Below are 19,366 nucleotides of genomic sequence, written 5' to 3'. Positions count from 1 at the left end.
CCATGATGGCAATTATTTTACATTATTATGGTATCAGTATCGGCCGATACTGCACAGCCAGGTATCGGGGCCAAAAAATGGCATCGGTGCAACACTAGTCAATATTATAACCAATTTATTTCCCTAGTTTGGCCCTAATACACCATCATAGATATGACCCTTACCTGGACAAACTTTTTGGTTCTCTAATACAGGATTTATTCTAGAGGGGTGATTGTGATCTTGCCTTACTTGTGACTCAGTGACTTCTCAGTCTGCTGGTTCAAAATTGTTTACCATTAGTTTCCAAAACTCAGAGGGAGACTGTTTAAATTTGGGAGAGTGCAGTGTAGCCAGTTGCTTGCAGGGGGCCCTAAACCTGGAAGTTCCAACTCTAGCACCCTTAGTGGCTAAAAATTACAAAGTGTTCCTTTATGAGCCATGCAATTAAGGTATATGTTTGTATGATACAAAAATCTGAACCTTCTAATGAACATTGCAACAACTTCCTCTTTTTTAACCTTTAAACTGCTTTATTTTATTTAAGTAAAACAAACCTGAAGGATTCGGTCGAAGGGTTTCAGGCCAGCTTCTTCAGCTGGTCCTTCTGGCCTAATCATGTTGACATAAACTCCCTTTTCCAGGAGCCCATCCGACACACTAAAACCAAAGTCATGGCTTTCAGGATCCTTCCTTAGACACACCTGGAGACAAGGAACAATTTTGTTTGCACACAAATAGAAAAATGCTGAGAATTTTTATTTTTAAAGTGTCTCTTTTGTATTTTACAAGATTTGATTACAGCATCCACGGAACAGTACAGCTACTACCTGGAAACCAGACTAAATGGTTGCCCTGGATTTGCACAACTTATTCTATTTAGCCTTTATGTAAACACTTAACAGTTATAGTAACCAGAACTTTATGTATTCATATCATTTGTTTCTCTTTGGTTTCCAGTAACAGTGCCAGCAGATTTATCCATGACCAAACACACACACACACACACACACACACACACACACAAAAAAAAAACCCGCTTTAACGGGGCATCAAATACTTTCCATAATATGAGAAAAGTTGTGTAAACTCTAAATAGTGTTATTACTCCGTGGTTGCCAGTCATGGGTTCGTTTATTGGTAGCTAAACACAGCCCCAGGAAGGCAGCAACAGGTGTGTGAGGAAAATTTGAGAACATTATGTGCCGTGGAGATCTAAAGTATGAATACAGTTTTTCAAGCGCATGTTGAGACAAGGCATGAATCCACATAGTTCAGTTACCTTAAAAACTGTTAGCCAGCATCTGTAGGTGTGGCTTGTTTACATTAGAGCCTCAAGTCATGGTGGATTTAAGGTAATCTTATTTTAAAAAGGTACATTTGCATTCAACACATGAGATGATTCATAGAACAGACTCGTACAAACTTGCTGGCATCCTGCTCGAGATAATAGGGGAGGTTGGAGATGAAAAGCCGTGAAATAACCCTAACTGTAGCAGAATAACCACTCTCTAAACAATTTTTAACAAAATCAGCCTTTAGGCTAAAAAGGCACAACTATTGGTACTTTGGATACCACATAGGTACAAAACCCTTAGGGCATCACTGATGTCCATGCAATAACACTTCTTCAGGTCCTGGGAAATCTATCACGCCTATTCAGCTCAGCTCATGGTTTTCATTAGGATGCAGACCTTCAGACAGATAAATGTAAAATGTATTTGTTTATGTATTGTGTGTTTCAGTTAGCTCCATGTTATTTAAAAGCGTGGCAATAAAAAAAAACTAATTTTTGATGAAGTATGCCAATGCTGGTTTCTGTCAGCGTCTTTGAATATGACTATGGTGTCTTATTAACCCATGATATATAGTGTATAGATACACACAAAAGAAATAAATCACCACCACTACTACCTGCACACTTTTGGTAGGTGTGCAAAGGTTAAGACTTAAGGAATACTTTTCCAGTGGAAATTCTATTGCAACTATGTTGAATTGTTTGTAATTTGTAAAACTGAAAGTATTTGTTGGGGGAAAAAAAACAAAAAACAAAGAAAGTAAATGTTGGGTGCAGACTGCGGAGCCTTTCAGTCCATCCCAGCAAAACTGTAGATGCTGCAGCTACATTTAATTGACTGTGGACTCTTTAAAGGCAGGAACAGGCCTTTTGATGGCTTCATTTTATTGAACTATTTTATTATGTCTTATCTTTTTTTGTATTAGCATTTTATTTTAATTGTTTCAATACCTTACAGGGCTCTGATAATTCCGTCTTGGACAAGGTGCCTTACAAATACATGTTAGTTAAAAAAAATTTTTGCCGACCCATTTTAGAAATAAAGCCCCCTCCTTTAAAGGATTTATGAAGTACATGTTTAGGGCCCAGGAAGATAGAAACTGGTAGGGTAAAAATTTGATTTTCATACACATTTTGAGCAATTTAAATAAAATTGTCATTTACATTACTTTGAGATTTTTAGGTGTGCTGGTAGTACTTGCAGAAGTCACTTTGATAAAAAAATACATCAACCTATTCTTAAAGCTTAATTTTGTCCAAGTTTATTCTACTGCAGTAAATTCCAGAGATCCTATAAAGCCAATCAGAGAAGTTAATATAAATTAAGCATATTTCTCCCCAGTAACTGTTGATCCTACATTCACCTTCTGTAGTGCCAGAGCTGCAGGAGACAGAATGTCAGCCGCTTCCCCTTTGGCCCTGGATGACCCATCTCTGGCTCTGGTGGACAGGTTCAGGCTTTGGTTTTTTGACCCATTGTGGATTCCTTCTTTTTTTATTGGACTAATCTCAGAGAGAAACATTGAGTCTTCACTGGTCTTGGTCTCCTCCAGGTAAAGGCTAAGAGTGCTGCCCGTCATAGAAGCCTAAAAGAGTTAATATATATACAGGAATTAATTCAACATTAAGTTGTAGAGCAGAAAAAAAACAAACAAAAAACAGTCATTTGAAACATGCACACATATTCTCTGATGTGGTCTGGTATACAGATTAGGTCAATCTGGCAGCAGGTGCCCAGCTTTTCTTGTCAGATATAATAAGAGATTATACATTGATGGTTATTATGCTTCGTCTGGCATGTTCACTTAAGCCTAGATAAGTCTGAGGAATCAGAAGGACAAAGAAGAAGGAGGCCACCTACTTCTAGGTCCCTGAGAATCCCAGATTGGCCACAGGTCTCAAGGTCCTGCAGAGCCTGGGACCAGAAGCTGTCATCCTTGTTCAGTGAGCCATGGCAGCGAGGGGGGCTGATGAATCTATGACAGTGCAGGAACCAGAACATAAGAGCAGCCCTGAAGTCTGGAGGTGACTGCTGCTAAGAAAGGCAGCATGGGAAACTCACGTTTGTTTTGGCTGCTAAACTGGAGAGCCCAACCATTAAAAAATAAAAAAAAGGATTTTTTTTTTTTTTTTTTCACTGTAATCTGACTCAAAGGCTTAACTAGATTGAGTCCCACTAGATGGAAAAAAAAAGAAGAAGAAAAAAAAAGCAGGAAACAAATGCAACAAGTTCATAATGATCAAGCTTGTGGAGACATGAGGCAGATGTTTCCTTAAGTCTTTAAGTTGCTTTCAGAGGAAAATGGATAAGGGTGACAGGACATCTGTAACACCAGAGAGCTTGCGGACAGTTAATAAAGCAGATCAGAGAAAGAATACCTGAGAAAGAAGAAGAAGAAGAAAAAAAAGGGACAGTTTGGAAAAGCACAAAACATGAAAACACACATACCAAAATAACAACAGGTGCAAAGAGAATTTCTTGACAAAACAGAGCAGGACCAACATGTTTAAACAAAGAACACAGTTCTGATCAGACTTTCTTGAATTAGAAAATGTTTCATAAACAATTAGTGTACTAGCAAACTGCAGGACTGCTTCATAAACAATTAGTGTACTAGCAAACTGCAGGACTGCTTCAATCATATATTTTGGATGCACACATTTTCATATTTTGAATTTAACCATTGTTTATAGTGAGTATATCTCTATGGTGATAATAGAGGTCAATCGTCGTTCATGAACTGGTAAACGGTTCATGTTGTTTACTTCAACGGGTTTTTTTTATCCCACCTGACAGGTTTAAAACTGGATTTTAACCGACAAAAACACTGAGGAGATTTTCTTTAACAGGTTAGGTTAGAATAGATTATAGGGCTAGTGGCAGTTTTTACCTACACAATAGGAATCCGACTATGAAAACCTTTTGCAACTCTCATTTTGGTTTTGTTTTTCATGAAGATCATATATCACTGTCCTTCCCATTCTTTATAATGCAGACCTTTATTTGCAATGCCAGCTGTCTAACCAGTCGTATGCAGAATTTGATGGCGCTTCAAGTTTCTTCAGTTAACTTGATATCAAAATGCAGAGGTCTCATTTGAAAAAATTGATATGTGAAAAAAATTTACCAAACTTGTCAGCAACCAATTTCCTCTGTGATTTTTAACCTTTGGCATTCCACTGTTTCAATTACAAAACTACCCTGCTGCCCCTTCATTCTGGAAATCCTCCTACCATGCTTGAAACTCTTCAATCTAATCTCTTTGGTGATTTTAAATGGATCAGAACGACATTTGAATGTTTACATGATGCTGCTTATTCTTTGTGTGAACAAATGCTTTCAATGTTACATGAACTAAACTTGTTCTGCATTTTTTTAGTCATACAGTCCACTCGGTGCATTTATACAACAATATTAGTCAAACTCATACAATTAAACAGGGATCAACTGGAAGGGAACTGGGGTTCTGTCTGCTCGCACCAGTCATTACCCAGACGACTGAGAATTTACACAGGAACTCATAACATTCACCAATATGCAGATAAGTATTGCAATGTGGAGGTAAGTCCTTCTGATGATGATATAAACATTCTACAGTAAGAAGCTGGACTCCAGCACACAGTTTTAGGACTTCTAGACAACTACTCTTCCCACTAAGCAGCTCAGTAGCTCATCTTAAAGTCATGTCAGCTTTTTAGTGAAGCTAAAACAAGACATCACATTTGAAACATGCCACAAGTCACGTTTGAGACAAGAAAAAACATGTGGCAAAAGGTAATGTGAGCAGATAAAAACATATTTCCAACCCACGTAAAAAAAACAAAAAAAAAAAAAAAAAAAAAAAAAAAAAAACATTGTATGCCTGAAAACATACGCTGCACATCCACTGGAAGGTACCATGTGCATGTTGAAACACGGTGCTGGCTGTATCATGCAGTAGGGAGGCTAATCTTATGCAGTGATGGGAAACCAGTTAAAGCTAACTGGAAAAATAAATTCAAGTAAATGGGCCTGTTATCTGATCTTAAAATGAAACCTGGTAAGAGACTAAAAAAGATCAGATTTGATTCAGAGGTTTACCTTCCAAAAGGAAAGAGATCCCATACATGCAGTTCGAGCTACAGTATAACTGGTTAAAATTAAAGTATTTTCATTGTGTGAATGGCAGAGTCAAAGTCCAGACCTAGATCCAAATTAATATAGCGTTGATAGATATGCTGTATCAAATGCAAGCTTGGGTCATTTAAAAAAAAAAAAAAAAAAAAGCATCAGTTAAAGCTTGTTTTGCAAAGTAATAATTTGGGAATACAGATCCATACCACAGTTTTTAAAACAATTTAAATTGCTGAAATACAAAAAAAAAAAAAAAAAACAGTTGACGTTTTTGCAATAAGCTTTCAAAAGATTATGTTGATCTGACCAGAAATGTATTTGTAAAGGAAAAAAAACATGATAAATCCCAATTTTTTATGACACATATGTTGACAATGGAGGGACCTTTAAAATCCTAAAGACTGCCTGTGCAACACATGCAGGAATATCATTGCATATGAAATATTTACTCAAAACAACAGAAAGGTATAGACCTGCCCTCAGATCCTGCAGAGGAAATTTAAATATTATGAAATCCATATCAGTAATAATAAAATAATTGAATTTAACTGTATTAATCAATAGCTGGACACCCTTGTATCTCCAACCTATAATTCAGTGCTAACTTGATGAACAATGAACAAATATTAAATTTTTTTTTATAGAAAATATATATAAAGGAACAAAACAAGTTGAACAAGCATTGTTTAATAACCTCAGAAGAAGAGGAAATCTCTGATCATTTCTAATGTAACCTCTAACCTCAGGACTCACCCAGGTATCTTGTCCCACTCATCTTCGTTGAATCCCCCATCATACAGCCCAGCTTGTAGCCCCAAACCTCCAGAGCTGGAGGTGGTGTGACCTCTAAGCTTTGGCCGCCTCCAGTCAAATGGATTCAGTAGTAAATCAGAGGTTTTATGCAGATATGTCCCTAAAAGCACATGAGAAAAATCATTTTGTCTCAGAGTTACAGTAAGTCTCTTCTGATACAAATATTCTCTTTTACATAAAAATTGCTCAGATAAAACAAGTGTTAATCTCCAAAAAGGATAACCTCAGTAAAGACTAAACGCAGTCATCAGTGGATTTCATTTAATAAAATTAAAGCCAAATAACTTCCCGTTAAAACTAACTTGTTGAACCATCAAGCAACCTCATAACCATCCTTTACATCACTGCAGGAATGTTTAACCCCTCACCTCAAATTGTTTTTTAACTGCAAAACTGGAAGATTTTCAAACTTGAACATGTCTGATTTGGAGAACCCAGAAGTCATTCCAAAATATTTAGACACTCAGAAATTAATCTGCTGAAGTGCTTTGAAAAATTTTTCTGTCCAAATGTGTTTAGTTTAAAGTCCCAATATGATGACAGAAGAGTCTGTTCTGTGGGTACCATGATGCCTACGGTGGGCCAGGGGTGTCAGGTCAAAAACAAAGGCCAAAACACACACAAAAAAGTCACAATGGAAATACAAAGGTTTTGTCTTTAGTTTTTGTGTTCCATCATTTGTTTTTGACAAGGGCACCTCTGGGCCAGTTAATTCCTGCTTTTGGCAAAAACAGCAACTCATCAAAGTGCTGCAGCAGCAGAACTACAGCTTCAGACCAACTCATTAATGTAATGGTGACTGCTTGTGTGTGTGTATATATATGTATTTTTTTTTTTTTTCAATCTGTTTTATGACACATAAAACATGCTTTAATGAAGCATACGTCTGTAAAAAGGTTTCACTTGTCTAAACACAAAAGGATTTCAAACAAAATGTTTTTGGTATCTATTAGTGTGTTTTTGTAAAATGACAAATCTGTCTTGTGTTATTTTATTTGTTCTGCCAGCAGTAGCTTTGGACTCTCATTTTCAAACAGCCTCTTTGGAAGTAATCAAGCCATGATATGACTAATAAAATCATACCAGAGAAAACGTGGTGAATCAGAAACTGATGTATTAAGCAAAGCCCTCCGTTGAAACCTGCTTTTTGGTTTTATTCAGTTTATCTCTAATAACAATCATTCTATTATATGAAACTTATAATTATGCTATGACATAAAACAAAAGATAATCCAATAAAGGAGCAAATACTTTTTATTTCCTTTTAGCAAAAGAAACAGTACTGAGTCCTTTCTAGCCTGTGAGCTCAGGGCCCCACCTTGACTAATGTAGCCTGCATCAAATGCTGTGCTGTCCCAGGAGCTCATAGCAGAGTCTATGCTGGGAACAGTGGCCGAGTAGGCCTCGGAGAGTTTACTGGTTTTTTGGGAGTCGGTTAGCTCATCCTCTGGATCACTTAGAAAGCCCGGTTCTCTGTCTGGTTGTCGCCGACAGTCGGATGCTGAAAGCAAACAGAGCAAAGGGTTAGTACTTGAGGGAAGGCGTTACATTTTTCATTCTCAGAGCTGATTTTTTTTTAAACTTCCAAAATTAATTATCTTGTTTGTCCTATTTCCTTTTTAGTGACTTATGTTTACTTAAAGCTGAGGTTGTTTTGTATATTTTTAACTTTAATTTAGAGTAAAATTTCTTATGAACAGCAAGTTTTAAAGGCAGCGCTATAGGTAACCGCCTAGGATCTGGGCAACCAGGTAACCAGTGGGAACCTGGCAAGCCATATCAATGCGCTGTTCTGCCGAATGGCAGCTTTCTGTGGCACGCATGGCCTCCGTAAATCCATTATGAACGGTTGTACTGAAACTGAAATTTGATTGCAATGTAAATTGTAGTTGACAAGAAGTTTGATTGAAATACACTGCAAAAACATATCTTAAAAGAAATAAAAAATTTACCTTGTTAAAAAGATATTTTCGCCAATGGACTCAGTATGTTTGCCCTTTAAATAAGATATTAGGTACTTAACAATTAGAGTTGTTTTTTGTTATTTTAAATGTAAATCAAATTCCCCAGGTAATTTTTTACCAACTTACTCAACAGAAGTTAAAATAGACTTATTTTAAGAAAAAAAAGACTTGCTTGTATATCAGTTTTTGCAGTGTAGATAAGTGAACGGAAAAAAACATGTACAAAAAAAAAAACCTTTATAAAGGATATAAAAGGGATTTATACCCCTTAATTTCAGTTTTCTTTCTATTCTAAACTAAACCATTAGTTTGAAAGTAAAATTTTCAGAGAGTTGATATATACGGTCAGCTTGTTTTTTGATCTTGAGGGTGACTGACTCCCCGGCCATCTGCAGCAGATGGATAGCCTCGCTCAGAGGCTTCCCTTTAAGGCTGACCCCGTTGATGGCTAGGACTCTATCCCCCATGTGGATGGCCCCAGTCCTGCAGAGACAGGAAGACAGTGCAGAAAGAGTTAGCAGATTATATCAGACAGTAACAACAGGGCCAGTTCAGGACTCCTGTCAAACTGCCAGTGATTGGACTGAGATAGAAACAAAGAGGCCTCTTGTTGTTGAAAGAAAGCAGACAGCCATTGTTTAAGCGCTTCATTGATTATTAAAAGGAAAAAGGCTTCACATGTTCTTAAGCGTGCTCTTCGCTCACCTCTCAGCCAGGCCTTTCTTGGTGAGGCCAGAGATGACGATAGGGTCAAAAGGTTCCTCTGTGCCAGATATTGTAATGCCCAGGGGTCCGTTAAACCTCTTCAGTTCAACTGTGTAGATGATTGAGCCTGACATTTCCAGCTCATCTACAACAAAAAGCACAAAAAGCATTCAGGAGCATAAAATATATGCAATAAATTCCTCGAAAATGCATAGTAAAATACTGAAGCATCACAGATACAAATTGATTGCTTTTTTTTTTAGGACACCTTATCAAGAAAGACTTTTACATATTTATTGCTGAGCCATAACTCTTTATACCAATTAGTTTGGAAGAAGACCAATGCTGGTAGCTCCATTTCCTGTGTAGGAAAACCTCTAAGAATAATGAAGACGACGAAAAAGCATTACACCTTGGTTATACAGTGCATTGCTTAAGCACTAATTTTTCTTGCATATCTTTTACATTTTAAACCACAAAGTTTGATGGTTTCTATTGTAATTTTTTGTGGGATAGTAACACAAAGGGCAATGAAGACGTAGGGAAGTGATGAATGGTTTCCAATATTTATTACAAAGTAAACCATGTGTACCCCTTTACACCATAATTTTATTGTTGTTTTTTTTTACTTGTGTTGCATTGTTTTTGCACATTAATGCATTATGGAAGCATACTAAGTCATGTACCAATGTTGTCCTCGTCCTTCTGGATCCGCAATTTGACCATGTCTTCAGCCTGCTGTAGGACGCTCATGGCATCCTCCATGGAACAGTTATCCAGACGCACGGAGTCGATGGCCAGCAGACGGTCTCCAGGCTCCAGAGTGCCTGTTCTAGCAGACAGAACCAAGAGCAAGATGATCCCAACCATTAACCTGGACCTAAAGAGGCAGCAGCAGAATCCTATTAGCCCCAGCGTCACAGTGGGATCTGTGGGGGTGACCATAACCTCATCCTAAACCTAATCGACCCAGAGTCTTTCTAAAATGTAGCTGCCCTACTGATCTAGTTATGATAACTCAATCCTATTAGGCTTGTTACACAGCAGACACAGATATGTGTTGTCCACCAGCGAGCCTGTGCAAACCTTGAGGAAGATTACCTCTGATGTGACCTAGCAGTGCTGAGGGAAATATAAATATGTCGGCTCTGCATGATCAAACCCACCTGTGTGCTATGCTTCCTTTCCTGATGTCTGAGATGATGAGGGGCTTGTCAGGTTTCTTACTAGCTGGAAAAAGAAAAAGAAAAAATATATTTGAACAGAGCAATCTTTAAACATTGTTATTTTGTGTTTGTTTCTCTTGCATCTGGCATCCACTGTTATTTCAAAAGTTAGAGCCGAAAGGCTAATGAAAGATATGGATGCAGAGCAGTAATGTTCACAGGCAGACGTGTCAAGTAACAAAGTACAAATACTTCTTTACTGTACTTAAGTACACTTTTTAGGTATATATGCACTTTACTCCATTACTTATTTTTCTTCCTACTTCTCACTTCATCTTATTACATATTCACACAAGCGTCTGTACTTCCTATTCCTTACATTTTTAAAACCAACGTTACTCGTTACTCTTGGCTTCAGTTTAATGTTTATAAATATTTATTTCACGTCATGTGTGCCATCCAATGCAGATCATTGGCTCCATCCACATCTAGTGAAAAGTAATGTAATTGGATGAGTCATATAACGCAAACACTCATTGGTTAGCTAAAGGAAATCATCAGAAGCAAGCAGGTGTTCTTCAAACTGCAAACGTGAATTGTCTATGCAATGCTACAATGTGGGATTCAGAAAAAGATGTTGAAATGTCTGAAAGGTCGGACACAGGTGAGAGCGTATCAGGAGATCGAGACCAACAAGACCTCCCTCATCCTTGGCCCTATCTCAAAGAATTTTTTGAAATAGTCAAAAAATTGAGCTTTCAATTCATATAGTTGCCTTTAAAGGTTACCTTATACTTTTATACTTTCAGTAGTTTATGGAGCACATACTTTTTCTCTTTTACTTGAGTAAAGAGGTCAAGTTGATACTTCAACTTTTACCAGAGTGTTTTTAAACTGCAGTATCTATACTTCTACTTAAGTAACAAAAGTGTGTACTTTTGACACCACTGTTCACAGGTAATAAGGTATGTGTCTTTATGTTTCAGGATCAGAGGATCCCGATTCCACAACATGTTAAGTTTTATTGAGCAACACTGCCCTCTGCTGGCAGTATTGCACACCTACCGCTGATAGTGATGCCCAACTCCACTCCCCTCCGCTTGGGCAATTTAACATGGAAGGTGCCGCTGCTTGGAACCACAGACTCTACAATTCAGGAAAACGGAAAATAATATAACTAAAAGGTAAAGATTCACAATAATTTTAATTTGACTGACAAAAAAAAATAAATAAAAAACTTTTAAGTTATACCTGCGACATCAAACTCAACCTCCACTGTAACCTTGTTTGCCAGAGCAGAGTCTCTGAGCAGCTGATGAGCTTCTTCCAGAGTGCCATCCTCAGTCGGGATCCCATTGATGGACAACACTCTGTCTCCAACCTGCAACAGCCCACACCTTTGCAGCAAAAAAATAAAAAGGAAATGTATTCATAAATAAAGATATAGAAAATTAGATTAAAAAATAAATTAAATAAAAACAGTAAGAGAAAAAAAACTGAAAAAACAAAAGCTTAGGCATAAAAAATATACAAGTTAAGAGATTGTTTTTTTTTTCTCAAGATACAAAATAAAAACAAAAACAGACATGAAAAAAGAAAAAGTACGTACAACATAAAATGGGTTTATTTCTGTATAGGCATTTGTTTCTTTGCATAAAAACAGATATATAATTATTTGTAGCAGTAGTAGGTGGATTAAATGTGTTGACAGTAGTTTAGCATAAAAAGGAGACATATCTGTAAAACTTTATAATTAATTTTTAAAAATAAAATATCTAATTAACTTGGTAAATTATTTCAAATACCCTCTTTGGAAAACACTAAGGTTTAAAGCATTTTTCTCCATCTTCCGTCAGCAACAATATACACCACACTTTATTCTAGTTTGACTATTAATAAAAATCTTAGTTCTTTTGATCAGAGTACGAATTTTTTTTAAATCTAAAAAGGAATTATTCAAATTATTTAGGATTTTATTTACTCTTTTTAGAGCCCTTAAGTTTTTTGTCCTGTCTCCTCCAACAACAGGAGAAAAGTTTTACCAAAGTTAACTGACAAAAGAGTGATGCTGATAAACTTGGCCAGACTTTCGCCAATGCAATCTGGTATCCACAAGCAGGTCCAACCCTGCATACAAGAGCAGTTGTCAAAAACAGCATGTATAAAATCAATTCTAGCACCGCAAGCTTGACTTTTTGGATGGGCTTTAAAAGTTCTCTTACCAAGTGAAACCCATGTGGAGGAGAGAGGAGACATAAATGTTAAAACTATTAAGGAGACACCAAACTGCACAGGAAAACATTAAAATGCCATCAACTTATATTAATTCACTAAAAACTGCATCTCGTTGACCTTGCATGGAGGCTTAAACACTAAAATCACAGTAGGCTGCTGTAGTCGAGTCACTCTTGTCAAACTGCCTCTGGACTAATCATGTTACAGACTCAGGGGACATGGCCCACACTGCCGAAACACACATCATCATCATCATCATTACTCTTGTAGGACACACATTATAAACTGTCCTCGTTTAGACTGCCTGCTATTTACAGTGTAACATGCACTGCCTTTGATCATGTGGTTACATCAAATCACTATGTTTTAATACATGACTGATTTATTCATCTTCTAACCAACACAGAACCCAGTAAAACCCTTACAGCATTGACCATGAACTGGTCACACCTTCTGATATTCATATTAGGGTGTATTTAGTGTAACAAAAAAGACAAAAAAATCCATGGATGCACAACTACTGGTACCCTAAAAAACCCTTCAGAAATAACCCTAACTGCAGCATTTTTAGACTTCATGGTTTACTTTTTAAGTCTTAGAGGCTTATTGGTTATCCAGGATTATCTGTGAAAATCCTGGATAATGAGTAGGAGAACCATTTCGGTTTAGATGGAAATTAAAGATGAATATTTGAGGAAATCTTATTGTATGTTTAAGTATTTTACACAGGAATCTTTGATGTTGTGGGCCAGTTTCTGCTCCAAAGGGCATAGGATCCATATTAGACTGTATGACATAAGGAAGTTTTTACACTCCTAGACCATCTAAAAGTGTGTTGGCTTCTTCCCTAGCCACCTTAGGGCCTAGAATTAAATCCTGCAGAAATGCTGTGCATCATCTGAGGGGATATCTGTGGAGGATACAGATAGATTGTGCAAAAATAAATGGTCAAAGTCTCACTGTTTGAGCACCTAGTAAAATTTAAGTGAAAATAAAAACTAAGCACATTTCTGTAAGCAGAAGGAGTAATATACAGTGGGTGCATATTTATGCTTTTATTGCAAGTAATTGTATAACATTATTCATCAATTCAATAGAAGCTTTTAAATGTACAATATGCTACTGCAATAAGATATTAATTTTAAGACACTTTACAAAATTAGGCTGCCAAAGGTGGCAAATGCATGCATTCTTTCTATAATAAATAATACTAAAATGAGAGAAAACAACTTGGCCAAAAACTGCTGAATGATTATGGTAAATATTCCAGAGCAGAACCCGAGCAGATGATTCATCCCTTTAGATTTATCATCTCCCTGACACACACTGCAACTTATGTTTCAATGAATCATTGTTGTCAAGACTAAAATAAGACATTGTTTTGCTTCAGTAGGGCTCAGTGCTCCTGTTACCACCTCCTTGTTGTACACCATGTGTATGTAAAAGACATAACAAGGTATCACCAGATTATTACAGAATGGATTATGACCCGTTTTATTTTCCAGTCCTGATCTAAACTTGGAAAAGAATAGAAACAAATGATGTGCATTCATTCTTTCACATTTAAAAATGATCTCCACTTTCAGAACCTCTTCTCACTTTAGATATTTTCATTAATACCTTATCGATCATAATTAGTTAGTGTTAATTTGAGTTTTATTCCAATTATATTCTTTAATTCCATTTTATTTTGCATGAAAAGACTGTATATCATAAGGAGTTTTTTGTAAACAAACCAAATAAGATGAAAAAGTTCAATTCAATGGCTATTTACTTTAAACTAATTGTGAATATGGCCATTTTCAAACAATTCAGAATAAACAAACTGAACAAAACAAACAAACAAAAAAAAAAAGGCAAAAGAACCCTCACTGTGCAGCACCCTTCAGGAGAAGAATGAGAGCTACTGACACCCGGCGACCAGCTCTTTGCAATGCTGTTCTTTTCATATTATTGAGTCTTGTTGGACCTGTAATCTGTCATACATTTAGTCTACCTTCATCTCACCCAAATTGCTCCACTGGAGGCAATAAGGCCCTGAAAGTTGAATTCTTCTATTCTATTCTTATACTCCATTATATTCACTCCAATTTAAAACAAGCATGAACATGGATTTTTTTAAATCCAAGAAAAAGATTGCTGTCCAACTCAATAGTAGACAAGCCTAATATATAGATTTTTATAACAGCCATTCTGACTATGTGTTCAAGGGAAATAGGCACATTTTCCTTTAAACATCTTTAAATGCAGATGTCCTCATAAGAGCTCTTGAGCACTCGAGGCAGGCTGTGACATACAGGCATAAAGACATTCAGTCACGTAGAATACTTCTCCGCTTCATTTGGAAAACCTACAGATTGCTCTGGGCTTTACACTAACAGCAGCAAACTCAGAGCTTCCAAATGTCATAAAAGCCTGAAAATGTCCCAATATGATTCAAAATGTTGCATCTTATTTGTGCTCTCTAATCTTTTAGCATCTTAACATAGAATGAGGACCGATTGAGTCGCTATCCAATTAGGAGAAAAGTTATTCAATAGCAGTATGAGAGTATGTCAAATTTCCAAATAATTCCAAAGAAACCTTTTTTGTACTATGACTGTTCTTATTTATTGTTATATAAAACCTTGGTTATCAAAGTAAAAGAAGAAAAAAACAAAAACAAACAAACAAACAACAAGCACAATATTGATCTAACTTTCTGTACAATTGCATTTTGCCTCAGGAAAGCATAATGATGTAGACTTATTGCAAAATACTGCAATGACTTGTTGGCTGCAATTAATCCACATTTTTATCTGCTGTGTTTCATCACTGCAACATTCCCACTGCTTTTGTTGCAAGTTTAAAAGACGCAACCAAGATGATCTAAACAGGTCCGGGCATCATGGACAGTCATGGTAATTTCTTTGGGCAAATTTGCATTATTTGCATGCAGTGCATTTCAAAACCACCCACAAGCCTTGAACCTTTTTTACTTTGTCAGATTATAACCTCTTACTCCCATGTGTGTCATCCGGATGTTATTAATCAAACACAACAAAGTGGCTCTTATTGTTAAGAGTAAAGGAAAAGCCACTATTTAAAAGTTCTTTTTAAACCCCCCCCCAAATTCCTAATAACTTCATACGCGTTTGTTATAAAAAGAGCTTTCTTCCAGATGCTCTTGCATAAAGGCCAAATTTATGCAGTGTACAACACAAATCCATGCCAAACTTTCTAGATTTCTCCATTAAAAATAACTTAATGTGCTATCTCTTTGCATTGATTCTTTTTGTTGTATTATTACATACATTCCTCAATAAAATACATTTACGATTGTGGATATAAACTGACTAAATCTAATGTACTGTAGTGTGTGTGTGCATTTTGCTAGCCATCATCAGTCAATCATCTAAAATTTAAACATTCTTATCAGTGACATTTTTAATTTTGCTTTTTTAAATCAGTAAGGAAACCAGAGCAAATTTCTCACAGGTTTGTTGAATCATTGGCACTGAGGCCCTTCTGGTAAAGGTGAACATGTTTGCTTCATGATTTCTGGTTAGGTGTCTTAATGGGTTACCTCTCAGCTGGGCTGTCGGGCTCTATAAAGCGGATGACCGGGGGAGCGGACAGCGTTTCTGTTGCAAACACCCCCCCTTGCAGCTGGATCCCAAATCCTGTGAGTGGATCTCCCCTAAGGAGGATTTCACTTGTTTCCACATGAAAAATCTGCCCCCCAGGACCGACGGAGCTGGAGGTCAGAGACACTAAAAAGGGGAGAATTGATGGGACACGTCAGGGAGAGAGATCAGTGGAAATGTGGCAGATAGAGCAAAAGGGAGGAACCATTTGTGATGATTTGAGAGGGTGAGGAAAAAAAAGACAGTCGCCCACTGGCAAGAACGGCATGGGAATGAGTCACAGTCATGCATGCGACAACTATCAGTCAAATCTATTCTCACACAGAGGCTCAGGTTACTAGGATAAATCCGCTTTCACACCTCTGTGTAGGCACTTCAAGGCTCTAAACCCAAAAATATACTGACAACGTGAGCCGACAGCTGACTGAAATTAGATTCAATGAATGACTGTTAAATTACTCCATGACCCATTAAACTGACGAGGGAGTGGATACTACAAGTGCAGGAGTGGATTTAAACATGTCAATCAATCTTTGTGTTCAGAAAAAGTTACTATTTTGTGCTTCAAAGCAAATAAGAGAGGATAAATAGATTTAGAAATGTTCACCATCTACAACATTTAAAATAAAACATGATATTGGAATTTAGAGTCAACTTGACATATGATTAAATGGAATCCACTTCATATTAATCTTAATGGCTAAAGCTAATCATGATCGCTTTGAAAAGGTACTTATTACCTTACAGATTTTGTTTTCTTAAATGCTTCAGATCAAACTGTTAATGTCAGGCAAAGGCAACCTGAGTAAATGCCAAAGTTGTATTCATACATTTTTTAAGAACCAACTATGATTAACTGCATTCTTCTAAATTGTTGAGTACAGTTTTAAGGTCTTTAATCCAATCTGACAATCATAAATAATATAAAAATGCTCTAGAAGCATCCGAATCGTTACAATAAGTGTGACGGCAAATATGGCCCCTTTGAGAGAAAAAAAACAAACATTTCCATCTACACAGTACAGAAAGTTTGTTTTGTTTTTGGTGGGACTATTCTGCTCACTGATTAGTTGGAAGTGAAACCTTATGAAAAGTGGGCCTCTAGCAAAGCTAAATGCCTACACAGCAGTTTAAAAAACAAAACATACATGGTCAGTCAAAAAGAGATGGTGGAGCTTTGCTACTACAGAATCAGGACAACTTTCCACAATCGGTAATCTGGAATCCTGCGCTCCTCAAGGATAATTTCTGCCCATCAGTTTGTGATATTAAGCCAAGGTGCATATGGATTATTTAGCAAAATTAATAAAATAAATCACAACATCAAGTTTACCAATAAATGGTTAAGATAACTTTGTTTAAAGGTGTAATCAAAGTGGAGACTTGAATTCAACCTCATTTGTTGTTCATGTTTTGAAAACACCACATGGCTGAATTAACACAATTCTGCAAAGACGAGGGGGCTAAAATTCCTCCACAGAGAAGATTCCAAGGGATAGGTTATTTTGGATAGTCTTTTTTTTTTTCACCTGTAAAAATTCTAATTGTGTTACATTTATTTTGGCTACCTTAGACCCATTGTCAACAGAAGAATTTCTAAATTCTGTAAAGGCACCATACCTTTTCAAAGCACTGCATTTTTTTGTTTTGAAAATACAAAATTGTCACAACCAACACCAAACTCTCTTGCTCTCACTAATGTTATTTTAACTCAAAAAGAGATTATTTGTCATACATGAGCTCTTGTGGTCCTTTTTCCTGATCCTCCTCTTCCCAGTAGAGTTACGAGGGCTGGTAGGGGCGATGGGAGCATTGGGGCAGGGCAGAGTGTTGCTACCTTGGCTGCTAAAGCCTGAGGTGGCTGTAGAGGAAGGGGAGAAACTGCCGCTCACAGCTGCTACAAAAAAATAAAAAAGTGCATTACAAACTACATGAAAGGGGCTGTTCCCATAGAAATACATCTGTAGCAGTAAAATGCAGCAAATCTATGAAAAGTGGTGACAACTGTTAGGGCAAACCTCATGGAGAGAGAATTTTATAACTGCTGTTAAGGATCTACCAAAACTGTCCTGCCAGCAGCACATCTGTCACAAGTGATTACGTACATTTGCAGTGGTCCTGCTGGTTGTGTGGGTGGCTTGGGCTGCTCCATGTCTTGCTGTGGCTGGCATGTGGGGGATGGCAGTAGTTGCTGCTTTGGTCCCAGTGATGATGGTTGCTTTTCTGTACTTTAACTGCAGCAAAGAGAAGGGGAAAAACCCTCATGCATTATTAAAATACGATGCAGTCATTTAGTGCATAATGTTAAAAATTCAATCAAATGGGAACTGACATGACTCGATTCTTAAGTCTCACTTTATACCAATGATCGGGGAATACATTAAAAGTAGTTTTTATATAATGTCTTCTATGCAACACACTAGACTGAATTGTGTTCATTAATTTACATTCACAGATAAGGAAAAACAGGCAGTTATTGAAAAGAATAGAAAGAACAAAAAAAAATCTTACTTTTACTAGCCAGGCTCCAAAGAGCTGTTTTCAAACTAAAGATCATTTTGATCATTTCATTCTCACAAAGGGGTTGAAACTGCTGAACAAAGTCATGAAATCCAGCTCACTGACAGCTAAAGGGGATGTGACTTGTCCTTGATTGAGTACAGCTGAAGGCCTGATTGGTGTTAATGCAGAGTTTGTGTCTCTGCATCTAATTGGCAATTTGAAAAATACTCCATGTCAGTCTTTATCATCCCTAACCTCCTCAATAAACATTCAGCTATACATCTAATGTGGTTCCTTTGTTGAAGGGTTTCACTCTTCATTTGAAAACCTGAGCATTCTGTCAGACTGCATTCATGAAGCAATCAAAGAAAAAAAACAGCTGACCGACTGTCTGACACTTACCTCAGTACTTCCTCTCTTCCAGATTCAGACAGCGGTATCAGTCATTCAATGCTGAATTTGACAGTCATCCTTCTAATCTCTGACAGCTTGCCTGCCTGAATGAAGGACTTTCTGGAGAGGTTGCTGAATGGGGGATGTTTGCATTACTCGGGGACCCTGGTTAAATCCAATCATCTGCATTTAGACTATATGCAATAGAACCTCTAGCCCTTATCAAGAAACCAAGTTCTACATAACTCAAATCAGACTGAAAAGCCCTGACTCTGCCAGCTTAAATTAAGCTCACCTAAGGCACTCTGTCCAAGATATATTGCTTTCAGTCTTAGTGGGTGGAAAGAAATATTTTCTCCTAATCTTGTGCCTGCTCTATCAGTCTCATTAAATCCCCTGAGCGGATTAAACTAATTGCATCTTTTAATCGTGCCTCCTACCAGAAAAATATGAGCTGTAAAAAATCTCTTGTGAAAATCAGTATTATTTATGTGCTGAGCTTTGGCCAAGGAAAATAATCAGAAAACTAGACTGTTACCATACCAGTTATCAAGAGAAACACACATTCATCA

At 37.0% G+C, this 19,366-nt stretch overlaps 1 protein-coding gene across 3 annotated transcripts in view; it reads right to left on the bottom strand.

Annotated features, from left to right (window-relative positions):
- The window catches only part of grip2 (glutamate receptor interacting protein 2), a 40,142-nt gene that overhangs the window by 3,688 nt on the left and 17,088 nt on the right, over nt 1-19,366 (bottom strand). For 2 of the 3 annotated variants that reach the window (XM_015383712.1, XM_015383713.1), the window contains exons 10-23: nt 18,005-18,133; nt 17,635-17,796; nt 15,839-16,025; nt 11,290-11,435; nt 11,104-11,184; nt 10,039-10,102; nt 9,559-9,704; nt 8,873-9,017; nt 8,511-8,650; nt 7,522-7,704; nt 6,144-6,303; nt 3,138-3,252; nt 2,641-2,862; nt 537-683 (exon numbers count right to left, since the gene is read on the bottom strand). In XM_015383712.1, the coding sequence (XP_015239198.1) occupies nt 537-683; nt 2,641-2,862; nt 3,138-3,252; nt 6,144-6,303; nt 7,522-7,704; nt 8,511-8,650; nt 8,873-9,017; nt 9,559-9,704; nt 10,039-10,102; nt 11,104-11,184; nt 11,290-11,435; nt 15,839-16,025; nt 17,635-17,796; nt 18,005-18,133 (2,027 nt within the window). The remainder of the gene's footprint in view (nt 1-536; nt 684-2,640; nt 2,863-3,137; nt 3,253-6,143; nt 6,304-7,521; nt 7,705-8,510; nt 8,651-8,872; nt 9,018-9,558; nt 9,705-10,038; nt 10,103-11,103; nt 11,185-11,289; nt 11,436-15,838; nt 16,026-17,634; nt 17,797-18,004; nt 18,134-19,366) is intronic. The other variant, XM_015383714.1, reaches the window with a different exon arrangement.

The sequence above is a fragment of the Cyprinodon variegatus genome, unplaced genomic scaffold (assembly GCF_000732505.1).
Source record: "Cyprinodon variegatus isolate N-32 unplaced genomic scaffold, C_variegatus-1.0 Scaffold293, whole genome shotgun sequence".
NCBI lineage: Eukaryota > Metazoa > Chordata > Actinopteri > Cyprinodontiformes > Cyprinodontidae > Cyprinodon > Cyprinodon variegatus.
Note: the sequence above shows the minus strand (reverse complement) of the source record. Positions and strands in the feature narration are given on the sequence as shown.